The 21,146-nt window shown below is 45.9% G+C and overlaps 6 protein-coding genes across 6 annotated transcripts; 3 read left to right on the plus strand and 3 right to left on the minus strand.

The window, feature by feature from the left end:
* Positions 1–562: 562 nt before the first annotated feature.
* N7520_009041 (uncharacterized protein) lies at positions 563–1,198 on the plus strand (the record flags this gene model as incomplete). Its single annotated transcript, XM_057142975.1, has 1 exon — positions 563–1,198. The coding sequence occupies one exon, from the start codon at positions 563–565 to the stop codon at positions 1,196–1,198; it is 636 nt and encodes a 211-aa protein (XP_056992263.1).
* A 1,932-nt stretch (positions 1,199–3,130) lies between these two features.
* On the minus strand, positions 3,131–4,904 carry N7520_009042 (putative GABA permease; the record flags this gene model as incomplete). The annotated part of the gene is made up of 7 exons (XM_057142976.1): positions 3,131–3,594; positions 3,651–3,971; positions 4,034–4,405; positions 4,477–4,568; positions 4,621–4,675; positions 4,751–4,809; positions 4,864–4,904. The coding sequence occupies 7 exons, from the start codon at positions 4,902–4,904 to the stop codon at positions 3,131–3,133; spliced, it is 1,404 nt and encodes a 467-aa protein (XP_056992264.1).
* Positions 4,905–11,610: 6,706 nt separating this feature from the next.
* Positions 11,611–13,144, plus strand: N7520_009043 (flavin monoamine oxidase family protein; the record flags this gene model as incomplete). The annotated part of the gene is made up of 2 exons (XM_057142977.1): positions 11,611–12,515; positions 12,577–13,144. The coding sequence occupies 2 exons, from the start codon at positions 11,611–11,613 to the stop codon at positions 13,142–13,144; spliced, it is 1,473 nt and encodes a 490-aa protein (XP_056992265.1).
* Positions 13,145–15,050: 1,906 nt separating this feature from the next.
* On the plus strand, positions 15,051–15,662 carry N7520_009044 (cupin domain-containing protein; the record flags this gene model as incomplete). The annotated part of the gene is made up of 1 exon (XM_057142978.1): positions 15,051–15,662. One exon carries the CDS (start codon positions 15,051–15,053, stop codon positions 15,660–15,662), a length of 612 nt encoding a protein of 203 aa, XP_056992266.1.
* Positions 15,663–16,197: 535 nt separating this feature from the next.
* Positions 16,198–17,750, minus strand: N7520_009045 (zinc-dependent alcohol dehydrogenase; the record flags this gene model as incomplete). The annotated part of the gene is made up of 5 exons (XM_057142979.1): positions 16,198–16,482; positions 16,535–17,115; positions 17,181–17,408; positions 17,483–17,578; positions 17,639–17,750. 5 exons carry the CDS (start codon positions 17,748–17,750, stop codon positions 16,198–16,200), a joined length of 1,302 nt encoding a protein of 433 aa, XP_056992267.1.
* Positions 17,751–19,160: 1,410 nt separating this feature from the next.
* N7520_009046 (uncharacterized protein) lies at positions 19,161–20,864 on the minus strand (the record flags this gene model as incomplete). The annotated part of the gene is made up of 4 exons (XM_057142980.1): positions 19,161–19,214; positions 19,266–19,720; positions 19,773–19,885; positions 19,939–20,864. 4 exons carry the CDS (start codon positions 20,862–20,864, stop codon positions 19,161–19,163), a joined length of 1,548 nt encoding a protein of 515 aa, XP_056992268.1.
* Positions 20,865–21,146: the final 282 nt, after the last annotated feature.

The raw sequence follows: 21,146 nt of genomic DNA on the forward strand, positions 1-21,146 counted from the left end.
ACTGGGCGACTGCTTTTTATTGTGTCCTGGAGATGATCACGGACCGGTGTTTGCGGGCGCATAGTGTTGTGCTTTTTCTCCCTTTTTGTTTTTCTCCATGGATGGGCTACTGCCTTGGCTGTTCCCTTTTCCATATGATTGTACGTTCTGGATTGGATGTAGGCAAATAGATTGCATATGCAAATGATGAATACCCTTGACTTGAGTTGAAGACAGACATGAAATTCCATGCATTATGAACAAAATCACGTGCATATAGCCACTCGTACCTTATTGATTCTGCCACCGCCCTATCGGGCTTCTGGACAACTTGTTCTCCGCAGTAGTCATCGCTCTGTCAATTCTCCGCACATTACCTATTCGTTGATTGACTGCCATTATACCCTATCTATAATATAACAGTCAGTATTCACCTCAATTGTATCCAGATCCCACCTCATCATCACCCCCACCTTCACATCTTCTATTATTCGCTTTCTCGACAACTATACATGACCTCGAACTAACATAGCCTCAGTCAACCAAAACAAGCACGGACTCCAAGTCCACCAAAACCACAAAAATGGCCAGCGAAATTGACCTCTTCACCCAATATACCCTTCACATGGACCCTGCCACCAAAGCAATCAGTCACCCAGCATCCCTCCCGACCGCATCCCAAACAACAGCAATGACTGCTGAACTAAACGAACTAAATGCCCTCCACCGCGCCCTCCAAACTCTCGACCCCCCCAACATCCCCCCACCTCCTCTCCCAGTCAACCCCAAGCGTAGCGCGCAAATCACCAAACTCCGCGACAGTGGCAACACCGCCTACCGCAAAAACAACTACGACGAAGCCATCAAGCTATACACCTACGCAATTGACATGGCACTCTCACGACCAGGCTGGGAGCCCGTCTCCCTTGCGAGAGAAGAATTGGCTGGTCTATTTGGAAACCGAGCACAATCGCATATGGGGAACCAGAACTGGCCGGAGGGGTTGGTGGATGCGAAGGCTAGTGTTGACTCGAAGCCGCTTGGGAATGTCAAGGCTTGGTGGAGGATTGGGAAGTGTCTTGCTGAGATGGGGAGGTATGAGGAGGCGAAGACTTTCTTGGTGAAGGGGCTTGAACTTGAGGGGGGTGCGACTGATGGTGCGAAGGAGTTGGGTGGGCTATTGGTTGATGTCGCTGCGGCTTTGCAGCGATCTTCTTGAGTTGTACCTGGGATTCTGAATGGTACTGTAAGCCGGCTGTTGTTTGCGAAGATTTGGGGAGATGGAAAATGATTAAGACGGAATGCTTGACTGTCTTCTATGGTATTGGTCTTTTGGTTCTTTGATTGTTTGCATATTGGTGAGGGTCTTCCTTTCCATTAGATGATTCCCTATCTATTGTTATGGCGTTGATTGGTGAATGAAATGGTTTGATGGTACGGACTTTATCGATGGACAATACCTTCTAAATAGTCCTGCTTCAAATGTTGCTCCCGCCCTATCATCCACCTGGGTAGATTGATCGAGAGAAACATTTGAACTTCCAAGGTTTGAAGCTTGACTACAATGTATAGTTCATATAATATTAATAATATGCACATGCACAAGGTGATACTTAGGCTGGAGCAGATCCGGAGTGTTTTTATGTTCACGAAGGGGAGGCTCTGAATACATACGATTAGGTTCTTGAATGATCGGTTAGTATTCGGTTCTCTAGAATACCCAATCAGGCGCATTTTATTGATAATCTTACATGTATCCCATCGTTCGTGGGATCTCTTGTGATTTTGCCTATTTTCAAAAGGCTCGAATCTGACAAGCCACTTACTAGGGCTTATAGTGCTTGAATACATCTACTAGGTGGGTAAGGTCCTTCCATGTGCAGCTTTTACCAGAAGCTTCCCGCCGCGCTAAAAGCGCGGCACCTACAGGTAGCTATGTGAAATAACTAATGTTTATACGAATATCCTACGATATCTCCTAATCGGTCTCCCATCCAGTCTCCCACCTAGTCTCCTACTCGGTCTCCTACTTAGGGGCGCCGAAGTTACATACTAGGAACCATGCCAATGAGTAGAACTAGTCTCTATGCAGATAGAATCTATGTAAATAGCAGCAAAATCGATCAACAAGAAACCACTTGTTTGGAATGAAGTTGGAGCCCGAAGGTATCTATCTATTCACACTCCAAGACCCGAAATACGACGGCGGTATGGGTATCATAAGATATAAAGAACCACCCGATTCTATACAAAAAAAGAGTTAATTGCCCCCAGCATCCGGGTTTAATAGTAGGGGAAAGCTCCCCAAAGGAAAATAAGACGTAAGGGATACAAAGTCTATCAAGGAATAAAAAGCACAGGCCGAAAAGAACCAAGAACAGCTCCCCTTCAATGGCTTGGGAGTTTCAGCATTTATGGGACGGCAGCCAAGGTTGGAATTTGTCCTTCGCTGAACAGGATAAGGCCGGGAAAGAAGATGTGACGGCTAATTGGACCTTCTCGCTCGTGTACAGTACAACCCAACGCGGGGTCAATTGGCCCGATCTCAAGTGGCCTGTGTCGACAGCTGATGTGTCATTAAGGGAAAGAAGGGGCCAGAAGCGGAAGAAAGGAACATGATCTGCAGTCCGAGAAGTATAGAGGAGTGAAAGAGAGCGAGAGAGAGATCTCGCTAAGACATACGAGCGCTCTAGCAAACGGAGAGGCGCTCTAATAGCCTGCTTGGTAGCAGCGGCCAACCTGACCTCAACGGCATAGACAAAAACAAAAAAGAAACTCCGATAGGGGGAATCGAACCCCCGGCTGTCGTGTGAGAGACGACGATGTTAGCCACTACACCATATCGGATTTTATATGTTAAGCTTTTGCATTTTCTGCTAGATCAAGTAAGGTTTAGCGCCACCAGCCTAATCGCATCCACCACCAGAACTAATTTCCCGACTTGAAAAACCTGCGCGAAAAATTGTTTGACTACGGCATCGGACTAATTATGCTTACAGCTTGCAATTACAAGCTCACAATTGTCGAAAGAAGTCAGGTGAGTGCAATCCTCTACAATGTAACTTTCATACTGTTTCAGCCCCAACCTTCGCGAAGACGGCAGCATTTCCGCCACAAACCTATTTGTGTCTCTTGACACCTTGTATTTCATCTAGTGAATATGGTTTTCCATCACGGGCCCCTCGTACACTTTCCGTCCCCTCCAGACCCAATAGATCAAACTGAAAATAGCCACAGCCCCAAAGATCAGCGACGCATAATTCATGTTCGCGGCAGTCACAGGATAGTATGGGGGAAAAAGCATGAAGATACATGTGAAACTCAGATAGACCAGGGACAAAATGTTAAGTATCACTCCACAGCCTCCTAGTTTCCATGGTCCATAGGTCAGCAATTTCGGAGTAGATAAACGGCGCCAAAGTATAAGTGCAATGGGTAGTAAATAAGACAAATGAAGACCGAAGACAGCGAGGGAGATAATGGCGTTGAATGCTGTTGTGGAACCAATATTGATCAAGCCCAGAAGCAACAGAAGTACGGTCACCGTGAGCACTGAATAATCGGGAACCTGCCTTTTCTCGCCGATTTTGGAAAGGTATCTCGAGAAAGGGAATGCTGCGTACGAGTCAGGTGAGTAATTAGTGGTGACAGCTCTATTGGGGGTAGCATACCCTTATCTCGAGCCAAGCACCACAACATACGAGACGTCGAAGCCATCAACGGAATAGTGGCTAAAACGGCCATGAGGATGAGTACGCAAGTCATTGCAGTAGCCGCAGCTTTATTGCCCGTTATACTGTAGAATATTTCGATGATAGGATATCCGGTTTCAGTATTGAGCGCGGCTTGCATGTCTCCCATGCAGAAAAGAATCGTTAGCAGGAAGACAAAGCCTAGGAGACCGTTGATTGCCAGAGAGCCTAGCATGCACCAGGGTACAGAGGTCTCAGGTGTCTGCATTTCCTCGCAGAGATGGATTGCTCCATCATACCCTATTTTATTCGCGTGGTCAGCTTATAATTATCTCACACTATCCAGCTTTGTCAGTACGTACCAGCCAAGACATAGCAGCTTGAAAGCATTCCTAGACACCAAGAAAGACCACTGCTTGACCAGCCCGAGTTATTCGCGAAATGTGTGAACACAAAGCTGGCAGAGTGGCGGGCTGGGACATAAACCCACATTACCACAATTATCACAACGAATGCCACGACATGTATGACCAAGGAGACGTGTTCGACCAGCGTCATTAATCGAGTGCCCCATAGATTGATCGCACTCGCGAACAACACAAAGGCCCAATATAGTAGATTTCCATGCCATCGCTCAAAATTATATTGTGCATCGTTGAGGATTATGAGCCCTTGAATCATCGTTGCAGCTAGGAAAGGGGCGCTGGCTGTGAAGGATATCCAGCCAAAGTTCGCTAAAGCACAGAATTAATTTCAAGTATCGCTTTGCCTGAACGAGGAACAAATTTGTATATTGGTCACTTACCGACCCATCCAGTGAACCAGCTTAGGGGGTACTGCCAATGATCTGGAGCGAGCTTTGCAATGAAATGATACTGCCCACCAGCAGTAGGATACCTATTAGATTTAGGTTCTAAGGCGCGGTTTCCATTCGGTAAGTAGTCCTTACATTGATGTCAGTTCACCCAGTGATGCTGCAGTTGATACAGCACCGAGGAAAGCCACTGAATAGTTGATTAGCGTATTACAGACGGAACATACTAAGATAGGAATTCAAGTTTTGCCTGTCTAAAACTCACAAATGAAACCATACAGAAGGGAGACCGGTCCTCCGCTGACCAGCCCAGACACCATGGTGCTGTTCAAAACTTCAGCCAATGCTGTTTCGTACGGGTGTGGGATTGTGTCTTACCTCGATAACGCTTCCCATGTTGCCATGAGCACAGCAGCCATGGCCATAATTGTGAAAGTAGAGAAACTCTGCTGCAGATAGAGATTGCAAAGTTAAAACACCACTAATGTTCAAAGAAAGCGCTTGCTCTGAGGTAAAGCTACCTTATTTCGCAGTTCGCTGAGGCTTCCTTCGTGCACATCCAATGCTGTGGTCATTGTGTCATTTTCATTAGTCTTTTTAATGGAGCAGTCCATTTCGCTGCTATTGTCGCAGGGCCAGGAGGGGGAGAGGGCAGTCGAATAAGAATAGATCCAGGAAAAAGTGAGCTCAATGATAAAGAAAAACCGCCAATATCATGAACAAAAAAACTAGGCTGACGAGGCAACGGAAGCCACTATATAGTTGGTGTCCACTAATGACTCGGCAACAAGCTTTTGAAATTCATGACAGATTGTTGGGCGTCGTGAACAGTACCGAGACACAGGCATACAATTGAATGCGGTCCAATCGGGATGGGATCCCATCAATCTATTCTATTGACCGCGTCAATGACCTAGACATTTTAACTTTTTAATCAAAAAGTGCTGTTCGAATCAATAACTCCGTAATCGGTAGACATCCATGATATTCAGATACGCCGCCGTCTGACGGTCCCCACTCTCGCAAAATGATGCGATTGGTCCAAACATATGTACGTAATGGCTAGGTTAGGTAGTTGACTGCCTATCATGAAGAAAACTTATCAGCGTATCACAAGACCTATGCGAGCAAGTTCGACTTCTCGGGTATTCGTCCATCTGCTGGCTTCTCCGCATTTTGCGTACTTCTTGGGCAGAAACCTTCAGAAGTCATGAGAGTTGGCTTCCGACTTTACCATGGAGAGCTCAAATGTCAATTCTGGTATTGAACCATAGATCACTACCTTTCATGATATTTATCTCACACCCGTGGATAATGTGTGGCAGATCCTTGGAGGTTTAGAGCGATTGTGTATGCTATACTGAGAACGTGCCTACTACACAATGTTTATTTCCACCATACCATTTCTCTATAACTCGCTTCACATTGTACAAGGACCGACTAATGGCCCCCTTCGACTATTCCCAGGAAACAGGGAGTTATAAGAGTCATGATGTAGGGGAGACATAAAACACGAGCTAATTGCATCGGGGAGAATCTTTATAGCAGTTTGCAAATTTCAGTGACCGATGCCCCTCTAAGAAGGAGTTTCTCGTGCCAATATCTTGTGTATGATCGTGATTCTGATGACGACATGGGAAGCATTCTCAAGTTATGATTGGATCCTAGGATGTGGTCCTCCAGTACTAACGGTTTCTTGTAAAGTCCTATGGCCTCTCGGTTGATTAGTGGTGGACCAGTCTCGTTGATATACATATGGATATATATGTTAATTTGATGAAATTGGGGATCGCAACAGCAATCAACACCTGGGGAAGCGGTCTTCTTTCGGTGTTGGAAGGTCATCGTTAATTATCTCTATTCTGGTATGTATTCATTGCAATTCTTGCTGTTATGTGGGCTTGCTCCGAGCGCCCACCAAGCACTCAGCCAACTCCGTTTCCCCCCCCCCCCCCCCCCCCTCCCCTCCCCCGAAAAAATTCTCGGCTGGACTAGTGATGGATAGCGTGGTCCTGCGCATGCTATCAAGCCGCTATGTCCTAACTGGTAAGAACTGCCCCAATTCGGAAATATTCCAAAAAATGACAGCGGAAGATCATTTTGCGACGGAGCGACCCATCTTAGCAACGAATCGATCAACCCTGAGGTTACGGTACCATCTTGTATGCTGGCCTCGTTAGCACTCAACGGCTCAATGGGGCTTGCCTTCTTGCTCACAACTATCACTCGCGCGTGTAGTATGCAGACTACTGTCGACAGCGCGACTGGATGTCCAATTATCGAGGTCATCTGCAGCGTAAAGGGATTCAAAGGGACCAGTAGGGCAATGATTTCTATGCTCATCCCTTGCTGCATGGCTGGGCACCATTGCCCTGTTAGCGTCTACAGCATGAATGGTGTGGTCGCTCACTGTCGACAATGGTAAGACATTTTTAGGATAAACATAATCAGAGCTGACGATGTGCTAGCATTACCCAGCTATGTATATTTTTCCAATCGCATTAATGCTGCGGAGTCGACCGTCTTCTGCGATTCCGTTGCACTACGGCCCCTGGAAATTAGTTTGGATTCGCGATTAACCTGAATCATTATGCTACTTCGTCTAGACGATTTACTTCAAGGTTTTCTCCCCGTATCAGCAGGTTGTGATCTGAGGAAGTGAGGCTGGTGCAGATCAGGAACAAAGCCGCACCATCGGAAATAACTCCTGAGGTGTATATCCAAAAATCAAATTTGATATTCTCGTTGTACATACAATTTCTCTCAATCCCTCTGAAATTAATAAGAAGAAATCTTCCTTGGTTCCACAACAAGCCGAATACTACGCTGAATACAAATTATTTATCGCAGGATTTTAGCGCGATAGAAATTCTCAGCGCGATTTATTGGCTCTAGAGGGAGAGAAGGCAGTACGAAGGTCCGATTTTGCATATCTTACAAGGCATCTAGAGACGTACTTAGTCTTTACTGTATAGCGTGTGTGAATAATCTCATTGGCCCTGAGGGCCTTATCATACTCACGGCGCGCCTTATCTTACCCATAACACCAAATTGCTAGATAAGTGATAAATGCCTTCTCCGCAAACATCTAGCAAGGTATAACTTCATCATCTTCGAAGACAATTTGACTAAGTCCAAAAGTGTCTTATTCTCTATGGAAGCGAGAGAGCGGAATTTACGCTCGCTCCTCTGCCCCCATTAGTGTGGAGAAAGCCATTCCCCGCACTTTCGGACAGTCAAAATTCTCTTGTGGGGAAAGTATCGAAACGACAAAGTGCCCTTCATGTCTAATCAACGACAATTACCGCGAAACAGATTGAAGACGCGCAGTGAGTCTTCTATTCTGAAGCCTGCTTGATATACCACTGACCTCGCTAGCCGGCTGCCTGCGTTGCAAGCAGCGGGTATATGAATTTCCTATATTACATCGTGTTACCGGGCTGACCGACTTCATACAGAGAATTAAATGTGACGAAACATATCCACATTGCAATCAATGTACCCGGCGAGCTTACGAATGCCCTGGTTATAAGCGTCCTTTGAAATGGAGCACGAAATATGAAGACGAGCGTCAGACGTGTCCGGGAAATTTTGGGAAAGTGCCAGATTTGAGCACTGTCAATGGATCCGAACCCACAATTGCGCAATTTGTGACAACATCGAGCGAGACGGCGTCGACTTTATCCGTTACGCGAGATGCGGAGGCCCTGTCTATAGCGAGCCAGCCTGTCGGCTTGCATGGCTTTGAAAATCCTGGAGCAGCTTATACACACGACGGCGGTAATGCAAGGAAACAAGGTCGCTCAGACGACAGCATTGAATCCATTGACTTGCTATCGTCAAATGAGACACTGAAGTCCGGAATAGAAAACCCGAGAGGGGAGCCGATGGATTGGTCTGACTTTTATCTGCCTCTAACGCTGTCCGTTGAAAGTGAGGACTCGGCAATACTGAGACACTACTTCTCGAATGTCTGTCGGATCCAGTCCTGCGTCGATTCAAACAGCAATTTCTTTCGTATGGAAATCGGAAGTATGATAGCCTCTTGCCCGCTTATCTACCATTGTGTTCTCTCCATGTCAGCAGCACATCTTGCAAACACACGAGGCGACTTTGAAGCCGCCGCGTTGGACCACAGGAGCAAAGCGATAAGTTGCCTGAAGCTGCAAATAATGCAGATGAAGAAAGAAAAAGATCTTCAAAGTTTCTCCGCGGTTGATTACTCAACAGAAGCACTACTTGGGAGTATTCTCCTGGGAATGACCGATGTAGGTAATTGCAGGGTGGCGACCTCGTTATAGAGCGCTGACAAATCTTCCTAGGGATGGCTTAACCCATCATGTAACGGATCTACTCACTTACATGGCGCGAGAGTATTGTTCAAAAGGTGGTTATCAGGGATCAATAACGGCCCGGGTACATCACTTGCTGTCGCGTGCCCCTCACGGTTGCGAAGTGCTATGGTGGGTATCATGGCCTATTGGGAGGCAATGTCGTCCTTTCTCACGAGCCAATCCCTAGACGTGATATCCCACTTCGAAGATGTTTTTGACCAGGGTCCGACAACAATAATTCACCCTACACCATGGACGGGCATCAGCACGCCATTATTCTTCTACTTGGCCAAGGTAGGCACTCTGGTTAGGCAAAGGGCATTGGTCAAGAACCTATCTATTGTTGGAAAATCCGAAGGGGCCCAAAATCAGCTGAAGCGTGACCTTATGGAATCGGCTCTGGATACTGAGGCTGCGATTTTAGCATTCCAAGCTCCAAGCAAGGACCGTGTAGAAGATACCGGCGACCTGTCGACTTCCGTCGAGCATTTACAACAATTAGCTCAAGTATACAGACTCTCTGCCTTGATTGAACTCTACAGAAACTTCCCAGCGCTCCTGGATGGTCATACCAGCCCACTTTCGGAAGAATCTGCTCCAGCACTCAAAATACTAGCGCTCACGACTGCGGTACTCACAATAATCGCCACCATTCCGCAAACATCAGGTGTTAACTGCCTACTTACCCTTCCGCTCATCATCGCTGGCAGTACACTGCAATCAAAAACTAAGACATCGCCTAGGCAATGCGAGAACCGAGAGGCGTCCTGGGATATCCTCTCAATTGATATTCTTTCCCTATCGAGTCAGGAGGATGTTCAGTTATACTGGCGGGATTTTGTCAGAAGCCGATTACATGCAATCAAAGCTTACGTTGGTATAGCGACAGTATCCTGGGCAATTGAAATTGTTGAGAAGGTCTGGACCCGATGTGATCTGCAGGCTTTGTCGCTGCCCTCGGACTTTATCCAGTGGATTGATGTTATGGTGGATGAGAAATTAGAAGCAATCTTCGGGTGATTATGTGTATATTATTTGATAATGTAATTCACTACCGAATGGGCCACACTAAGCGAGTGGGCCACCTCCAAACACCATAGTAAATGCGATAGTTGATACTCAAATATCCCAACAACCACGTTCTTCTTCTATTCCATTACTTGCCTATAGATTTTGATAAGCATTTTTAGAAGCATATATCAATTTTGAATATATTCGACTCTTCTAGTATCACGGTACTAAAATATACATTTCTATTATATAATTTCAAGTCACCAAGCTATGAAAATTCACAAAACTCTTCAGAGAGACCAAACATCATATAGAAAGAAGTAAACTTTAAGAAGAAGCCCCTGAAGACCTTTAATGTTGAGTTGATGAGTTGTAATTTATCGCATTTAATATAGTGTTTAGAAATGGCCCACTCGCTAGTGTGGCCCATTCGGTAGTGAATTACGTTAGGCCCGAGAAATACCATGCAACTTGTGCCTGACTAATCGCCATTCATTAACTATGGTCTGTATGGTGCACCCCCTGTGACGTCAGTAGTCAACCCGATTTGGCAATATTGTGCAGCGAGAGAGACGGATGCGACTGGCTGAGATCTAATAGAACATCGGGAGCTTGCATTAAAGATTGAAGGATTCAAATAACAAATTACTTCATGAGAATTCTGATCATAGCCCGTCGACTGACACTCTATACATCCTTTTAAAAAATGCCGTTCCAGATCAAACAAAGCACCGAGCGCTTCAAGATCCCCAACTATGGCGGGATCCCGAATGTATACTTCGGTAAGTACTGCGATTCTAAGGTCTTCTTTCGTCCCAGGCTGTTAAAATACTTACTTCTCGTCAGCGGACCTTTTAGGAACCGAAGGCAACGATACCTCCAATCCTATTGTCGGATCGTGGTTCCGTATAGAGAAGGGTGACGAGGCCACACCCCCGAAATATGAATATGATGAGGTTGGCGTTGTCATTGAGGGTACTCATCATATGACTTGAAAAATCAATTGTCCGGTATTAACGCATTCTGGTAGGGGAAATAAACCTACGAGATGAGACTGGAAGGACGGCGACAGTTCGAGTGGGTGAACTATTCTTTTTTCCACGGGGAAGCACGATTGCCTTTTCGTCCGATAGTTATGGGCTTGCTGTAAAGTGTGGAGGGCGGCATCTTGCGAAGCTGTGATTATATTGAAGTAAATGTCAAAGGCCCATCGAAAGTTGCATGGGGAGCATAAAATGGAAAATCAGATATATTGATGTGATCAGGATGCCTCAGCTGTAGTATCATAAATCTATTACTAGAGATCGTGTGAGATAGATAGTGTATCTGCGGCGGATACGATTTCATTTCTCTCAACTTCGAGGGAGAGAAGCAAGATCACAGGGTGCCATACTAGTCTGTGCATTTAGTAGCTACAGTGGCGGCTACCAATAGAAATAAAAGACTATTTGGCGTCTGCTCCGGTGCGTTTGATGGTATCTTTTCAGGTCACCAAAACTCTTCGGCTCTTATCCGCATCTTATCCAGATCTGTCCCCGCAAGTGGAGACACCGCCCGATTAGGAAAAAAAGTGCGTAGACTTGCAAAACCCCCCTAAACTTCCCCTAGGTCGCCTACCAATCGCAACGAGGCGCCAAGATGCACGACCGAGGAAACGGCGCAGAAAACTCGGAAATGGAGCTTGTGCTTTCTATTATCTACGACAGAAAGGGGTATATTAGTATACCACGGAACGACCATGTAGGCTCCATGAATGAAGTGAGACTAGCCCTCAACCAAGATGTCTCGCTCAAAAGAGGGTTATCTGTGGACCGCGAAACAAGTCACAGAGGGCCTAGTAACCGCCGCTATTCAACAGAGCTCTCCGGCCATCAAAGATTGCTACGATGTCATCGTTATTGGCGCCGGTTTTTCCGGTCTCGTGGCTGCTCGAGACTTGAATCAGAAACACGGCGTCAATGTCCTTCTCCTTGAAGCACGCGATCGTATCGGCGGCCGCACCTGGACGGCTAAAGTCCTAGGCGAAGAGATAGAGATGGGAGGTACATGGGTCCATTGGGCACAGCCGCATCTATACGCCGAACTGCATCGATATGACCTGCATAGAAATTTGAAGACATCAGCAGGAACGATTGCGCCTGAAAAGCAAGAATTTAAAACTGCCTTGGGAGAGACGGAAGAAATGTCGATTGCAGAGGATGGCGCTGCGCTGGAACGAGTGGCAGAGGAGTTCTTCACGATCGACGGACTGAATAGTCGGTCTCTCATGCCTTATCCGCATGATTCGTTGCGGGAGCCTGCACCCTGGAGAAAGTACGATCACCTTAGTGTGCAAGATCGTTTGGATCAGCTCCATGATATCCCACAACGGATGAAGGATCTATTCGGATCAAATATAAACACATTTGGCAGCGCTCCAAGCAAGGACATCGGGTTCGTGGAGGCATTGAGATGGTTCGCATTGGGCGGTCATACTATTGCCGGTGTCTTCGAAATGGCTGGGATATACAAGATTGGTAAAGGAGGCATGACTTCGTTGGCTCATGCTATTCTAAATGAATATACCGGCGACCGGCTCTTTAACACGGTTGTTGCCGAGATTTCTCATATCGCAAGCGGTATTGAGCTCTCAACCACGAGCGGCCTGATCTTACGGGCGAAAAGTATCATTTCAACGATTCCACTGTAAGTTACCAAGTCGGTGAAACCTCACTCTCCCATGCAATGTTGACTGACGGCTCCCTAGGAACTGTCTCGATGACATCAAATTCACTCCTCCTCTATCTCCACTCCGCCAAGAAGCAATTGCGGAGGGTCACATCAACAAAGGTGCCAAAATCCACTACAAGCTCCGCGAGTCACTCCCCGCGTGGTTTTGGACAGGCGATTCCAAGAGCGACACAAGCTTTGTATTCGCCTTCTCAGATCACAACGGAACGCAGCCGTCCGGACCGTCTGGGACCTGGTGCATCGGCTTTGGGTATAACGGAAAGTTGACCGACAAGAAGGACTCTCAGTGTATAATTGAGCAATTTAACAAAAATATTAACCCGAGCGTTACCGTGGAGGCTTATGCTACACATGACTGGATGAATGACCCTTATGCCAAGGGAGTTTGGGCGTGCTGGGGACCTAACGCTACATCGAAATATCTAGCGGAACTTCAACAGCCTCACGGACGAGTTATTTTTGCGAATGCGGACTGGGCCGATGGTTGGAGGGGATTTGTTGATGGTGCTATCGAGCGAGGACAAGTTGCTGTGCGAGATACGCTGAGTCTAGTCAAAGGACAGAAAATTATGGCGAAGTTGTAGAGTTGTTTTTATCTATCTGATGCCTCATTCATCATCTCTCATCCGGATGCGCTTCAGATGGTCAATGAAGCCATGCTCGAAATCGTCGCAGTTGCTCAGTCATGTGGATATGCTGAAGTTGATGCTTTTCTGGTCGAGAAACAGCTAGCCAGAGCGATGGCTCGTACGCCCCCTGGCGTCAAACCAAGCATGATGTTGGACGCGATGGCAAGAAGGGAAATGGAGGTTGATGCAATTCTGGGAAAAATATTAGTTATTCCAGCCAAAAATATCATCCGAAAACCAACACTAAAATGCTTGTTCCTGTTATTGAAGATGCTAAACTTACAGTTCAAGAAATAGCAATTTAAGGAGTTTTTGATTCCAAAAATTTTAAATGGAGTATAAGTATAGACTCTATAGGGGTATTTTTGGAGAGCCCTTTGACCATTTCACTAATCTGGTAAGAAAGGAGGAAGAGTACTGGATAGAATAATAAGTAGGAGGCTGAGTAGGAGACTAATGGGGAGACTGAGTAGGAGATAGAGTAGGAGGTATGGTATAATACCTAAGTAGACGCTACGCTTTTTGCGCGACGGAAAGCCTCTAGCATAATAGTACCCTTACTGTACACATACCCTATAGTTTTTATAGGTGAATACTAGGTGGATGAATATCAGATAATAGTATTTATGAAATGCGTTAAATTTCAAGTATAAGACAGTATAAAAGTGGTAAAAGCGGTGAATACTCCTCGTAGAAAAAAGGGTCCCGTCCTTATGGCAACTACTTGCCCCCGTACACATGGGCAAGACCCGTCAATTGGTAACCATTAAAATTTGTCTACTGTATCTATCAACGGTTGCCTCAATATCTGTCTAATGCTCAGCAAGCTCAGACAAACGCTTCCAGTGCCTAAGCAAAATTTAGAACCAAGATTGGTTTAACAACGCATAAGTCCACGCCGAAAGTAAGAATAATTACTGTTGAGATTGAAAGAAGGACTGATTATTCTTGTACCAGAGGGAACATTTGAGGCCATGTCAACAACGAGAAGAAAAAAGCCGATTTCCATTCAATCTTCGTTCTTCTTATGGGTAGGTATCTGGGAGTTATTTCCGATGTTGCGGTTTGTTTCCTGATCTGCCCCAGCGTTGTATCATGACATTTCTCAATTGGCTCCCCTAATTAGCTGTGTTTAATAGCTAGAAAGCTAAAAATATAACATATTTTCCAGGAATTATGCACAAAAAGTGGCTCCACTCAAATGAGCCTTAATCGGCTTTTCAAATGGGCCAGTCTATGGATAAGCCTGACTAAGTCCATCTGGGCCCATCTGGGCCAGCCCAATAGGCTGTCCAATGGGCCGGCCCATGGGCCTTTCCGAAGTCTAATTTTTATCATCATTATCGATATGAGAATCTGGACGCGTATTCTGAGCCACATAGCAATAATTGTGATTTACAATACCTCACTTATCTTCACAATCCCCATGAAGCTGGTCTTGAATATTCCTTTCAAGACTGTGTGCGCGACTTTGCAAAATAAGTGAACTCCCTTGTAATCTCGATGCTGCGCAATGCTCAATTTCATTTGACATGCTCATCAATGAATGATTCGAATGGGGCCATGAGGAAATGTCTGACGTGTGGAAAATAGCATTCTTTGGGACTTCAGACCTTGGTAAAGCGAGTGATGGTCAATTGAAGTCACATTGAGATCATCAATATCATCTAGTAGGGTCATTGATCCGGACCTTCTGACTTTACGATGATATACCATTTAAGTCATACCCCTCGTAAAACTGACAGTATAAGCATCGAGCTTTGCTGGTGTCGAACTTGTTATGTTTTCTTGTCCTTATATGAAACGTGTCGAATGATACACTTATCTATCCACCCTATTCTTTCTTGATTTTAACCTCAACATGTCAGCCGGACAGAGAAAACCCGAGCCCCTTCGTCGGATTATAACAACCCATGATTCTTCAAACGGCCGAGCTATCTTTAGCGACGTGGTCGGGGAGCAGGTCTCGTTTACCGGATTCCCGGTTCCCCCAGGCAAGCCCACAACCTCAGACTATGCCCTAGCCTATAACACAAGCACATTTCCTGTGCAAGGGCTTTCTCCTCCAACTTCTGCAACTGCAGAGTCCAAAGCAAATCTCGACATAAAACAGTATCGCTCCCAGCTCTCAGATCCCACGCCTTTGAATCCGGAAAACGGCACCTCCTGCACGATTATTGAGGTACCTCCAGGTGCAGCAGTTCCGATGCACCGAACAGCGACCCTCGATTATGGTGTGGTAATGAGTGGCACTACAGAATTAGTTCTTGATTCCGGTGAGAAAAAAGTGCTGAAACAGGGTGATGTATTTGTTCAACGAGGCACGGCTCATTCTTGGCTGAATACGACTGGAAGTAAAGATAACTCTGGTGTTTTACGTATCTTTTTCGTGTTTCAACCTATCGAACCGGTACGACTGGATGGCGGAAAGGTCATCGGTCAGGACTTGACCCTATCTCTGAAGGAGGCTTAAATTACGCGGTAGGCTTGTGTCGTTCGAACCGCATTGGCTGAAACAAGCCAATATTAGGTCCGTGACGCCTTGCCAGTTATTCGATTTTGGATTTTCAAAAAAGTTAGTTATTTGATTTTTGGATTTTCAAAAAGTCAATTATTTAGTTTCGGAATTTCAAAAACATCAATTCTTGGGTTTCGTATTCTTAGAAAGTTATTTGGTTTCGGACTTTACAGACAGCTGAAGGCATTATACATAACATGGCTAATGCATGACTTCAACCACGTCAATTGGCATTGTTGGAAAACATGAAAGGATAAGATAATGTTCATTCTTGAGCTTCACCTAGGAGCTTTTACCTAAAATTCATTCCAAGGTACAGAATAGCGATGTGTACCACGCTCACTTGATCTAAGTGAGCATTTTCAAGAGTATCTCCATTTTTCACTATAACACGTATTTTTTCTTTTTTCTTTTTCCTTTTTCTTTGAGCGCCGAATCCAGAAGGTCACTTCTTCTTCGGAAATCTTCCATTCCACACAGTGGAGTTCTGTCAACGCGAGAGCTCTGTCAACACAGGAGCTCCTGGTGATGGAGGTGCGGAAAACTTTGTCTGGACGAAAACTTTCTGCATACCCGGGTTACGCTTATTGAATAGATCATAGACTGTCTCCATATCTTCGAGCTTGTACCGGTGGGTGACCATATGCAGAGGGTGGATCTTCTCCTGCTGAATGTACTTTAAGAGGTCATGCCAGTATTTTTGCACAGGAGCTTGTCCATTACCAGCAAGATGAACCCCAGTCTCCATCAGGGAACCGATGTTGAAGTGATTACACTATATTGCCTCGTCAGTGAGATTGTTCTGCGATTGAAAAGTTTACACCCACAAAACCGGTATATACGCCCGTGATACCACAACGGCCGAACGCGCGGACAGAGGTAATCATCTCGTTGACAAGTTCAGACGTATCCGTTTCCATGCCCAGTAATCTTTCAAAGTAATGAACCCATCCTTTCGTGTACTCACCAGCGGCGCACTCAATCGCCACGTCCGGTCCGCGGCCGTCGCATAATTTCTTCAGGGTTGACGTAACAGTCTCGCCATGTGGAAGGTTCGTATAGTCAATTGTCTCGAGCTTAGGGAGGATGGTCTTCACAAAGTCTAGCCGCCATTTTCCAAGGCCACCGTCAATAAGGATGACCCTGCTAGCACCATTGAAGAAGCTGAATTCAGCGGCCATTTGTCCAACTGGGCCGGCTCCCCAGATTGCCACAGTGTCACCCACCTCCACCCCTGTGTCAACAACGGCGTTCCAAGATGTTCCCAGCACATCGGAAAGGTAGAGACCTTTTTCATCGGGGACATCGTTAGGCAGATGAAGGAGATTTACGTCACCGTAAGGGACGCGAACATATTCCGCTTGCCCACCGGCAAAGCCCCCTGTAAAGTGGGAGTACCCAAACATACCTGATATGGACCTTAGTATAAAAGTCTCACCAGTATTATTTTAGCCTGTTAGAGAAGAAACATACCGGCTGTTCGACGCCCATATAGCTTAGAGGCAGCATCGCTCGAATTCGTCCGCTCACACACTGATGACAACTTCTTCTTGCAATAATAACACTCCCCACATGCAATTTGGAAGGATGCCACAACGCGCTCACCCACTTGAACCTTCTTCACTGCCGGCCCTACGCTTGCGACAATACCGCAGAACTCGTGTCCAAGGATGTCACCTTTCTGTAGGTCTGGGATGTCCTCTATAAATCGATAACAGACACCGCATGAGCATATCCAGCGACACTTCATTAACTGTCAACAAGTCACAACATACCGTGGTACAGGTGTAAGTCACTCCCACAAATGGTGCTGCCTGTCACCTTAAGTATAACATCGCCTTCATCGATGACCTTAGGTTTAGCGGTCTCCACTGTAACAGATTGTATCAGCAGGAGAATCAAATTATTTTGGGATGCTCGAAATCACTGACCAACTTTGACCGAATTCTTCCCTTGCCAGGTCAAGGCTTTCATCCTATGGCTGAGGTCACCGTATCCCTGAGCCCCATAGTTGCTTACGTCTGTAGTGATCGATGCGGACATTGATAGTTCTGCTTCAGTTGATTTCTCGAATATGATGATTTGTCTCCGTTTTGATTAATTGGTCTTCGACTGGGTGGCTTCGTATCCAAATCATCTGAAGGACGGATATATATCTGTCTATCTGGACAGCGAGGCGGCTTCGGTTTTTCTGACATCATTCTAAGTTCTTCATATTTCCATCACTATGATCGTATTTGAGCCAAATTTGTTGAACGAAGGGATGAGTTAAGACTCGGGAATAGCAGCTTGACGTCACACAAGGCGTTGGCCATTTAGATGTAAGTGATGTTTCGCCTTGACGTGCTTCTAGACCAGGTAGCCAGGGCTTACAAGACCACAATATCGAACGCCGAAAAACATCAAATCACAAATAGGTCATCAAGGGTGCCAGAAAAGAGTCCAATCGTCAGCGGCTGACATCAGCACCCATGAAACTATAGCTAGGCTTTTGCTGCTCCTCTAATAACAAAGTCTCAGTCAGCGCCCGAAATACGAGTAACCTTTCCGTTTCCAGCCGAACCGTCACCATTACGAATCTTGAACGATTAGAACTTTTCACACAAAATTTCTCAAAATATTGAATTTTTAAAAATTGAATTTTTATTCCACAATTAAAACATTTGGCTTTTGCTAAGGAGTAGTGGATTTCGATGTGGCGTAAATTGAGTGCTAGGCTGCTACAATATCCAAAATAAATTAAAATGTTTAAGTGGATTCGAAACATACTACGGCTCAAACTCGTAGAGACCATAGAAAACGAATTTCTCTTAATTTGGTGCACTGTCCTTTTGGTATTCGGTTGAGCGGCCTTTCTAGGCCAGGCTTTTGACAAAAGGGTTTTCCTTACGCTGGCAAATCATTACAAATAGATAACAATTATAGTTGACAGCCTTTTATACAATAGGTCGGTGATAATACACCAAACAAGAGCTTCTATCATTACCGCTGGCCAAAATCTACCCCTCTATTACTTGGGTATACCGCAGACTTTTTGGACAAACATTCGAAACCTTCACCATACTTTTCTCTTTTTAACTCCTTCTCCTTCCATACCAAGATTTCCGTCCTTGAACACGCCGACGGCCTCTGCTCCGCTTACAGTCATTCGGTTGCCAATATCTGCACGGCAGTGAAAGTGATTGTGGACTCAAAAACGGATTACCCGGCTACCTGCAATGCCCTGGAAACATTGTTGGTGCATGAAGATACCTTGGATAGGATACCGAGTAAAAGACCGAGTAGAAGATATAGTAGGAGGTATAGTATTACACCTAAGTGAGCGCCGCGCAGAAAGCGGAGCGCAAAGCCTCTAGTAACTTGTATACCGAGGCTCCAGGCGGGTTCACTAAGAATCAAACCTGGAGAAGCGAATAAATGATCGAAAGTGTATCGCAGAACAGCACACGCAGATCAATTATCAAGGACCTTTCCGTAGGCAATATGTGATGCTAAAAAGAGCTTCTCCTATATCTCCGTCTTCAAGTGTACTCTCCACTTTCTCCCATACCTATATACCACAACACCCATCGCTCCAAATACGGCTGTCAACATCGCATACACTGAAAAGGTCGTCAAGTATCCGCATCGCATTACGAAAGCAGTCGATCCATGCGACATGCCAAAACTCACGTCTCCGCGCAAGATCGATACCACTGTTGCCGCAGCCAGCGAATCGGTCGGATCAGTCGTGGAGATCATATATGTATATGTGACTTCCAGAGTACCCGAAAAAGCCATGAGAATCAAGAACTGCAAAACCACAAGGACGAACCAGTTCGGTTGCCAGGCTCCAGAGGCAGCGCCGAAGTAATGTTGAGCGAGGGCGCCGAAGCCAATATATGCTGCAAAAGCGATAGCAACGGGAACAACAAGCATGATTAGACGGTGTTCGGGAACGCTGAGTCCATTGTTGCGTTTTGCGAGAGCGATGAGAATGCGGTCGTTAAGCCAGCCGAAAAGCACCCAATTTACTAGCAGAGGATTTAGCTCCATGTTTCTCATTCACGGCAGTATGAGGCTTACCCGCTGCCACTGGCACTCCTGCCAAATTGATCAGGCCGATATTTTCACTCTTCCAAGACCACGGTGGAGCAAAAAGAAGGTTAGCAAAATATGTCGTATATGCAACCATGCCTCTATGATGTTTTTAGCGATAGAACTGAGATGACTATATTTCTGAGATAGGTACCCTGTGATGATAGCATTCATGAGACCATTCCACCAAATGGCCGGGTTGCGCAGTAACCGAGCCATACGCTTGTAGATGAGGAAAAAATCACCTTCGGGACCGTTAGAGCGACCGGACCAAAATGTCAAGCCCGAGAGTGAAGATTTGTTCTGCGATGCCAGCCTCTTCTTGAGTTCTTGATGCTGTGCAGCAGTGATCGGCACGTGTGTATCATTTTCTGCATGAACCGAGCGATCAAATCTCACTTCAGGGAGGAAAAAAAAGAAACCCAGCATACAGAGAGCAGTAAGACCAGTGAAAAGCCAATAGGGTCCTTTGTAGCTTGGCGAGGTGCTCATATAAGGAACGACTGTTGAGAGGAGATAGAAGACAGCGTAACCAACGTTGAGCACGATCCCCATTATCTTGCCGCGTTCATGCGTGAATGTGATATCTTGAAGAATTATGTAAACAATAGCATCGGATGGGGCAGTCCCTACTGCCTGCAGAATGCGAGAGCCCAAGAAGGAGCTGTATGAAGTCGCTACTGCAGCCCATATTACGGAGGCGAAGAGGATGATGTTGGAGACTAATAGGGCAAATCGACGGCCGTAAGTAACCACTAGGGGTACAAATATCAAGCTAGAAGGAGCGCAAATGGCGGTGATGATGGTGACGAGTAGGTTGATTTGACTAGCAGAGGCGTTGGCGAAATCAGTCTCAACACCCGGAAGGATGTTAGAGAGAAATGACTGAACGGCCAAGCAAGTGGCAGCCCAGACTGCCAGACAAGCGAGAACAATCCAACGTTGCCAATTCGGCCAGTTGAGTGGATCGGCTGGGTCTGTGGTGGGGATGGGAACAAGGAGAACAGTTCCATCGGCGTCGATTAGCTGGGATGAATGTGGCTCAAACCCCTTGGATCCGCTTTCATCTTCCACTGCCATAATTGTTCAATTTAGATGTACAATTGCACGTTGAGTATGTCGATATTTAACGGGACTGGAAATGCAGGTGCATTTATATATACATATTAGCTTTTCAAATTGGCTTGCTCGTACAATCTCGAGACTCGAAATCAGAGACCCTATCGCAGAAAATCTGTTACGATGATCCTTATCAAACATATCTCCATGTACAATAGTCTCGGCTCATATCATGTCTCGGCTCCACCTAAACCGGGCCGGGAGAAGCGGAGAAGCGGGTCATCAACATCGTTTAGGGCCAAT

The sequence above is a fragment of the Penicillium odoratum genome (assembly GCF_028828045.1).
Source record: "Penicillium odoratum strain IBT 22623 chromosome Unknown utg000006l_segment0_segment0, whole genome shotgun sequence".
In the NCBI taxonomy this organism is placed as follows: domain Eukaryota; kingdom Fungi; phylum Ascomycota; class Eurotiomycetes; order Eurotiales; family Aspergillaceae; genus Penicillium; species Penicillium odoratum.